This window comes from Mus musculus, chromosome 7 (assembly GCF_000001635.26).
Source record: "Mus musculus strain C57BL/6J chromosome 7, GRCm38.p6 C57BL/6J".
NCBI lineage: Eukaryota > Metazoa > Chordata > Mammalia > Rodentia > Muridae > Mus > Mus musculus.
Genome location: NC_000073.6, coordinates 143775659 through 143784611, shown reverse-complemented (window position 1 = coordinate 143784611; position 8953 = coordinate 143775659). Strand labels below are relative to the sequence as shown.

The window sequence follows — 8953 nt, the reverse complement described above, 5'->3', positions numbered from 1 at the left end:
TGGCCCCTCTATGTCATCAGTAGACAAAAGTGGTCTCTAAAGGGCCCCTGGGTATCTGAGCCTAGACAGGAGAGCCCGCGAGGTCATTGCTGGGCGTGCCTGAGCTTCCCTGAGCTATCCTGGTTTTCTCCAAGTACCAGGCTTGCCAGGAAGACTGCAGGAAGGAGCTGGCTACCTCCTGCTATCCACACCTGAGCAGAAGCTGAACCCAGCTTGCAAACAAGGTCCCTAGAGAGGCTATTTCCTGACCAGCCCTATCCCCTCCGACACCATGTGACACTGAGGAGCCAGCCGGCTGACGCGGAGTCTGAGCGCCTGCCTGCAGCCCGGCAGCTCCGGCAGCAGCTGGAGCCTCCGCCTGGCCAGGAATTTCCTGGCTAGTTTCTCCAAGACCCGGGGTGGAGCAGGGAGAAGCAGAACGGTGAGCAGTCACGGGATGCTGGTCAGAGTTGTGGGGCAGCCCAGGAGCGGGATGTCTTCTGGGAGATGCGGGGGCGGTAGCGGCGGCTGGGTGAGTGGGGGAGGAGCAGCTGGCCTGCCCTCCGTCCTCTGTCTTGGGCTGTGCCATCTGGCTTGCAGGCAGCTCTGGGCCACGCCAGAAGGGAAGCTGAGTTAAGCAGCACTTTCCCCCCACCTGTGGTGAGGCTCCTGTCCCAGCAGTTCCCTCCCCGCCCCCCCCCCCAGACTATCACGTCCCCTGAGGGAGAGAAGGATGGGTCTTACTCCCTGGAGAGTGCAGGAGAACCAGGAGACAGCTGCCCAAATACTGGTCCTCAGTCCTCACTGTCCCCAACAAGAGCAGTGCCAGGGCAGGGCGTGCCTGATGTCAATCTATAGAAGGCAGAGCCACGCCTATGTCCTACTCCAACCTCCTGTGTTTCCAAGGGAAGATCGACATTTCTCCTCCATTGTCCTCTTTCTTCTCCCTGCTTCCACCCACAGAGTGCCTTCCTGCTACTCAGCCCTGAGACCCCAACCTCCATCTGGGCAGGTGACCCTCACACAGCCCACACACAGGGCTCTAATGGGAAAGGGACACTGGCCAGGCCTGGCTAAGCCTTGCCCTGCCTGTCACCCCTATATTGCTGCTCTTGTTATCATTCCTCAGTATGGCTATAGCTCTGCTAAAACCCATGCTCTGCTCGCCTCCTCCCTCCCCTCCCTCTCCTCTTCCTCTCTCTGCCCACCTCACTTTCCTTGTGCTCTCTCCTCTTCCCTCCTTTCCAGACTTTCCCTGGGGTGTGCAGAACTGTGTTCTCCCTAGTCCTCATTTCTAACTGGCACTGAGGCCCTTGGTATACGTACAGGCCTCTCGGATACAGAGGGAAGTGAGGAAGCCAGGCCGGAAAAGGAGAGGGAGGGAGGGAGGGAGGTTGCAGCACCCCAAGGCTGAGAAGACCACCCACTTCTTCATGCCAGAGTCTCCCTGGGGTCCTGGAAGCAGCTCAGCATATGGGTGTGTGAAATTGAGTGGTTGTGTCAGGGGTCTCACTTCTGAGTGTTGCCCCCTGACCATGGCAACCTCTCCAAGGCTTCCAGGGTGTGGGAACACTGGCTCACCCCACCAGTAAGAGCTGGAATGCCAGGAGCCATGGTCAGCATTTTCCCTGTGGAGTGTGGGCTCAGGGGGCACCTGGCTGGATAACATGGGATGGTAGTACTTCAGAGAAGCCAGCTCTACCAGCTAGACTCCAATCACTCTACTGCTCTCTATACTCTCACCCACTGCCCCTCAGGGCCTGGCCAGCTAAGATAGAACACAAAGCCAGAAGTAGAGCCCTTAATCTTCACCTAGGACTTGACATTCCCACTACCCAAAGGAGACCAGAGGATCAGCCGCACCAAGGCAGGAAGAAGGCTCCAGCCAGTCTCTGAGGGAGAAAGGGGCCCTGTCCTATCTCTCCAAAGCACAAAGAAAAGTGGAAGACAGTGATGGGGACAGATGGCCACAGGTGCTGGGATAAGACAGGGGACCCCAGCTGATGTGTGGGACAGGGAACCATGCTGGTAGGATGTGGGTGCCCTTCTGAGGTCTGGGTCTCTAGTGAGGTATGTATGGAGTTTAGCTGCCTCAATGGCGCTGCCCAGCTATGTTAAGTCAGGTTTGTACTGACTCTCCAGCCCCACCCTCTAGCATTAGTGAGCCACTTCCTCAGGCAAAGAAGGCAGGAGGTGAGGACTCTGCTCAGCATCACCTTCAAACAACTGCCTCTTTCCCCTCAAGGAAGGAAAGGGACAAATGAGAGGCCTCCCTAGTCCCTAAAGGGTTGGAGTTCTGTCTGGCTGTGGACCCACAGCAAAGGAGAGAGAGATTGCTGGGCCTACATTGCCTATGATGTATGGTGTCCAGCTAGAGGGTCCAGAGCCTCCTGGCAACACACCCTCATGGAATGTTCCAGAAAGGCCTAGAAGAGTTGAGAGAGTTTTATGCTGATGGCAAACACAAGGGGGCCTTTAGAGTTATCCTTCCAGCTCCTATGTCCTCCGTACAAAGGGAGCTACAGGTCTTAGTTCCTCTTTCTCTTCCCATGTTCCAGATCATCCAGACCCTTTAGGGAAAGCACAGAGCACACAGTATGAGCTCCTGGAACGGGGCTCTTTGAACAACTGACAGAAACCTTTCTATCTTACACCTTGGAGAGGCAGGTTAGGTAAGGTGATGAGACAGAATGAAAGGTGTGCACCTCCTCCAGGGGCTGTCACCATTTCTGTCACCTACTACTCCCTGGCTACCTGGCTACCTCAGAAGTGGACAGGAGCAGGGTCAGGCCCCTGAGCCGGTGTCATTATTTTTTCAGGGGTGTCCGGAGAGAGAAAACGCAACACAGACTTCTGCAGACATCAGCCATGACGTCCCTGAGCGTGCACACAGATTCTCCCAGCACCCAGGGAGAAATGGCTTTCAACCTGACCATCCTGTCCCTCACAGAGCTCCTCAGCCTGGGCGGGCTGCTGGGCAATGGAGTGGCCCTCTGGCTGCTCAACCAAAATGTCTACAGGAACCCCTTCTCCATCTATCTCTTGGATGTGGCCTGCGCCGACCTCATCTTCCTCTGCTGCCACATGGTGGCCATCATCCCTGAGCTGCTGCAGGACCAGCTGAACTTCCCTGAATTTGTACATATCAGCCTGACCATGCTGCGGTTCTTCTGCTACATTGTGGGCCTGAGCCTCCTGGCGGCCATCAGCACGGAGCAGTGCCTGGCCACTCTCTTCCCTGCCTGGTACCTGTGCCGCCGCCCACGCTACCTGACCACCTGTGTGTGTGCGCTCATCTGGGTGCTCTGCCTGCTACTGGACCTGCTGCTGAGCGGCGCCTGCACCCAGTTCTTTGGAGCACCCAGCTACCACCTGTGTGACATGCTGTGGCTGGTGGTGGCAGTTCTCCTGGCTGCCCTGTGCTGCACCATGTGTGTGACCAGCCTGCTCCTGCTGCTGCGGGTGGAGCGTGGTCCAGAGAGACACCAGCCTCGGGGCTTCCCCACCCTGGTCCTGCTGGCCGTCCTGCTCTTCCTCTTCTGCGGCCTGCCCTTTGGCATCTTCTGGCTGTCCAAGAACCTGTCCTGGCACATCCCCCTCTACTTCTATCATTTCAGCTTCTTCATGGCCAGTGTGCACAGTGCAGCCAAGCCTGCCATCTACTTTTTCTTGGGCAGCACACCTGGCCAGAGGTTTCGGGAACCCCTCCGGCTGGTGCTCCAGCGGGCACTTGGAGATGAGGCTGAGCTGGGAGCTGGGAGAGAGGCTTCCCAAGGGGGACTTGTGGACATGACTGTCTAAGCACAGTGGGTCACAACTGCAGCTTCAGCCCATGGGGGTCCAGGGGAGCTGCCTGATGTAGGTAAAGCTGGGATCAGAGCTCCATCAGTAAGACTCTTGAGGGACATCTTTGCTGATGACCCAGTGCTGTGTCCCCTGGGAGGATTCTGGGAAGGGGCAAGCAGAGAGTGATGCTTCTGTGGAGGGCCTGGGGTTGTGTGTGTTAGGCAGAGCTCCTGGACCACCTCATAACAGCTGCTTCCATGGACACCCTCCCTCCCCACATGGCTACAGTGAGGGGACAGAGCAGGCATGAGACAAGCTAGTCCTGGTGGGGGGCAACTGTTCTTCTACCACTAGCATCCTCCTAGCTAGAGTGTGCAGTGACTTTTCTCGGTGCCCAATGCTCCTTCCTTTAGTGAGGGATAAATGACACTGAAACTGGACATTCAGTTAGGTATGGGGAAATAAGTGGCTTGGAAGTTCTCAGCGGCTGAACTTGGAAGTCCTAAGTGGCAGAAGGCATCCTCCTGACCTCACATCACTGCCAGAAGGCAATGCTGGCACAGGCCTGTCATCCCAGCTACTTGAGAGACTGGGGCAGGATTGTAGCCCCAGACTGGGATTTATCTGTAACTCTAGTTCCAGGGGATCTGTCTCCGTCTTTTGGCTTCTGCAGACACTGCATGCATGTGGTACACATACATACATACATACATACATACATACATGCATGCATGCATGCATGCATACATACATACATACATGTGTGTGACTCCAAATACGCGCACGCGCACACGCGCGCGCGCGCACACACACACACACACACACACACACCACACACACACACACACACACACACACACACACCACACACACACACACACACACACACACACACACACACAGAGAGAGAGAGAGAGAGAGAGAGAGAGAGAGAGAATAGAATTCAAGGTCAGATTATGCTTTAGAGGACTCATCATCTCAGGAAACCAAGCCCAGAGGGAACTGTGTTGAGGAGAGAGACCACTGGAGGATATAAACCTCATCCAATGTTTCAGAAAAACTGGTGGCTCCTGAGTCTGAATTTCAAAGTGAGGTCCTCTGCATGGGCAGCAAGCCCCCTCCTGTCGCTGTCCATATCCAAAGCACCTCTACCTAGCAGGAGAGAGCCCAGGGCTTCAGCACCAGGACAGTTCCTACCTTATCCTCTTTTCGGGATAGGACCTACCCACCTAGCAGGGGTTCTCTGAGGAAGCAGCCTGGTTGCAGGCCACCACAGGTGCCTGAGCTCCTGCCTAGCCAGGAGCACAGAAATGAAGGGGACCACCCCCCAATCCAGTCACAGGTGGCCGAGAACCAGGGCTTGGGAGCCCACCAGTCCTGAAAGGACTTACCATCATCCATGTATCATAGTCCTAACTCAGCCCTTACCTTTCTACTTCCTCACTGAATAGTCAATTGATTACACATACGCACAGTGTTGTTGTGTCCAGCAAGTCCCAAGAGGATTTTATTACATCATCAACCCTCCAGATCCACATTCGTGACATGCTGGTCTCCTTTGACATCTGTGTGGGTGTAATACTGACTTGGACCAGGCCCACAGATGGAGGGACATTTGATCTCTGTCATGACTAAACTTGCTCCTAAGTCTGGACACGGACAGAAGAACCCTGCCTGGCATCCCGGAATTGGCAACTCACTGCCCCCACCCCACGCAGGTTGTGTTGGGATGCATCCTGTGGTATGGTGCCTTCATCTCAAATTCTCTGGCAAGTCTATCTACATGCAGGGACCCCAGGAAGCTAGGAGCTTGGGAGTGCTGGTCTTCCTCTTCCAAAGGAGTTCTTTGTATCCCCCACAAAGGCCTTCCCTCCTCCACACTGGAGCTTAGGAGCCGATGTGGCTATCTGTCTGCCTCCAGGACAGGATTCCCAACTTCAGTTCCTCAGCTTGGGGAACTGAGAGCACGAAGGGAAGTAGCCTGTCCACAAGTCCAATTTTGGCCTCTGGACACCCACTTCTTCATGGGGGAAAGCCCATGCCAGCCTTACAGGTGTCTCCCCAACTGGGCACTAGCCCAGAGTCTTTGAGGCTCAGAGAAGCCCGTGTCTGCTCGAGACAACCCGGGACATGGCACAGACCTTCTACTCCTCTCCTAGCTAGCTTCAGCTGTTGACAGGGCATAGTCCAGAGTTATCTGAGGGAGTCTCAGCTAGGGAACTGTTTGGGTCAGGTTGGCCTGTGTGCACTGTCCTGACTGCTAATACATGTGGGAGAGCTCACTCCACTGTGAGCAGAACCACCCGTAGGCAAATGGACCTGAGCTATATAAAAAGCTAGCTAAGCATCAGCCCAGGGGCAAGTCAGTAGGTGGCTTTCCTCCTTGCTTCCTGCCTTTACTCCTGCTTGAGTTTCTGCCCTGACTGCCCTCAGTGATGGACGGTGACCTGGAAGTGTAAGCCAAATAAAGCTTTTCCTCCTCAAGCTGTTTTTTGTCATGGCGTTTATCACAGCAACAGAAAGCAAACTAGTGCATATACCATTCATCTGCCTTGTTGGGCCAAGACTGTCTGGAGTACCATAGCCTACCCTGGGTGTCCATGTCTCTCACCTACTCAAGCCCCTTAGCCACCCTGAGGTACAGTTAGATCATGGACCCTCAGAATATACCTTATTTCCCAAATGGGTTTGGGATACTTCAAACTTCTTCTCCACTGGACTCCATGCATAGAAAACTCTTCCCAAAGATCTCCAAGATATGCATCCTTCTCTGAAATTGCCATGGAAACAGCCCACTCCACCATCTCTATCACTTCTATGGTGTGTGTGTGTGTGTGTGTGTGTGTGTGTTGTCCCAATAACCTGGACTTGTTGGTTGTTCTCTAGGCTCAGGTCTGCCTGCTCAGTCTTCTTCCTGTTGTCCAAGAGACCATCCTGTCTTTGCAGCCAGCCCCCATTCTAACCACATCTCTCCTTCTGCCCTCAGAGCAACAAAAGTCCCACAAAGGACCCCCAGCCATCTCAAACACCACTTCCACCTAGTGTGACCTCAAAGCCAGGTTCTGCAACTAACCCTTCCTGGCAAAGCCAGGCCTTGAGAAGCCCAGGGGCTAGGAGAACTAGCAGGGCTAGCATCCATCATGGCCCACCCACCTCAGAATCTGGGAACACAGGGGCTGCTCTGGAGTACAGATTTCTCAGGAAACAGGACATTGTTTTTGTGGTGTCATCACTGGGTCAGCCAGACATTCTTAGGAACCACTGTAAGCCTGGTCCCTCCCACGGCCCACAGGGACACAAAGGAGCCCAGCCTATGTTGATAAGAACATAGAGTGAGCAGAGAGACATAGCCTGAAATAATACCCGACTGCCTACCCCACCCTGTGGCAGGCTAATAAAAAACAATGTTTCTACCAAGACCTGCAAGGGCCTTGCTAGCTCATGTCTCACCTATATCTTTGTCTTAAAGGTCAGAAAGTGCTTTAAAGCCCAGCCTTCCTCTGATCTCCATCTCCTGCTGTTTCCAGGGCTGTGTAGTTCACAGTTCCTTACTGCTGTGACCCACCGTCCAGCCTTTTGGTGCCTGTAGGGCCATCTCCAGAGAGGCCACGTGAGCACCTGAGGTGGTGAGGTCTCATTGTCTTTTATGCTTCCATACCACTTAACAGGTGGTCACTAAGACACATCAGGCCTAGTTCGTTGAATGAGACTGTGTTAAAATTTGGGGTCCATTGATGACATTCTCAGGTGTGGAGTCTACTCTACACAAAGCTAAGGATCACACGGTGGCAGGTGTGATGTCACATAACCTTCATGGGGTTCCAGAGATGGAGAGGACCAAACAGGAGCTACAGCCCAGGGGATTGTGTGCCTGGTGGTGAGAAGAAGCAGATCCCTCTCGTATGCCAGGCTGGCCCTCAGCCCAGGGAAAGGAACAGAAAGACATTGGCCTCAGCCACCCCTCCTTAGGAACTTAGCATCCCTGAAGTCCAGGTCCTGTTCTGTTTTTAGGCTGCCCTGGTATCTGGCATCTCTCTGACACTGAAAGACACCCCTTCCAGTGCAAGCTAACTCCTAGAGACTATTATGTACTGGTTCATGGTTCCAACTACAGGCCTGGATGCAGAGCCCACAGCTCTCCCTCTTTATACTTATCCTCCTGTGCCACCTCTGCCCTGAGCTTCTAAGGCAGGAGCCAACAGCCAGGGACAGCCTTGCTCCCAAAGCTCTGACGTTCCCTACCTGGCCTGTCAAAGTTCTATCTCTTGCCTATACATCTTCTGCCCCCTGACTCACTGTGGTCTATTAAGGTTGGAGTGGAAACTGCTGTTTCTAGGGTCCCAAAATAGCACGGAGGCATCAGAATCCTTGTGTGTTATGAATATTAGCTTGAAGCAGGAGAAGTGGCCCAGAGATGACATCCCATACAGGCTGATGGAATAAAATCTGGAGGTACCAGCTACTGGAATGGAATAGGGTTTCACAGGGCTGCCTTTGATCCAAGCCCCGCCCCCACACTTTGCATTTGAAAGTCAAGTACAAAGGTCTAGAGAGATACTCAGTGGTTAAGAGCTCGGATTGTTCTTCCAGAGGACCCAGGTTTGATGTCTAGAATCCACATGGAAGCTTAAAACCACCTGTAACTCCAGTTCCAGGGAATATACTTTCTTCTGGGCCATGGGGGCACCAGGTACACATGTGGTAACAGACATACATGCAAACAAAACATATATAAAATAAAGTATTTTTTTTTTAAAGAAAGAAAGCCAAATATACTGAGGACAGAGCTGTTCATGTGAGATCAGTCCACTGAGTTGGGAAAACAGAGGCAGAGAGGTTAGGCCACTCTCTCAAGATCACACAGCCAGAAAGGTTAGGCTACCAGCCACTTCCTGGTCTGTGCAGAGAAACTCCAGATTCATGTGTACCTCTGTAGCAGCCTGAGGAGCTCCAGGGTCCACACCCATACAGCATCCTGGAGGTATGGTCAAGCCCTTGCTGGACACAGAGCATCTCCAGGCTGACCCAGAGTATGGTATCCAACTGGTCTGGCTGTGATGTCTGCAGATCCTCACTTCTAACAGCTCTCCAACAGTCTGTGCCATGTGGTACTTGGTCTATCTGCCTATCTGTCTCACGGCATCTCAGGCAGGTCCTCAGACCAAAAAAAAAAAAAAAAAAAAAAATT

The 8953-nt window shown here is 53.5% G+C and overlaps 1 protein-coding gene across 1 annotated transcript; it reads left to right on the top strand.

Moving 5' to 3' along the window:
- Window positions 1-111: 111 nt before the first annotated feature.
- On the top strand, window positions 112-6249 carry Mrgpre (MAS-related GPR, member E). Its single transcript, NM_175534.3, has 2 exons — window positions 112-421; window positions 2799-6249. Exon 2 carries the CDS (start codon window positions 2848-2850, stop codon window positions 3778-3780), a length of 933 nt encoding a protein of 310 aa, NP_780743.1. The 5' UTR covers window positions 112-421; window positions 2799-2847; the 3' UTR covers window positions 3781-6249.
- The last annotated feature ends 2704 nt before the right edge of the window (window positions 6250-8953 follow it).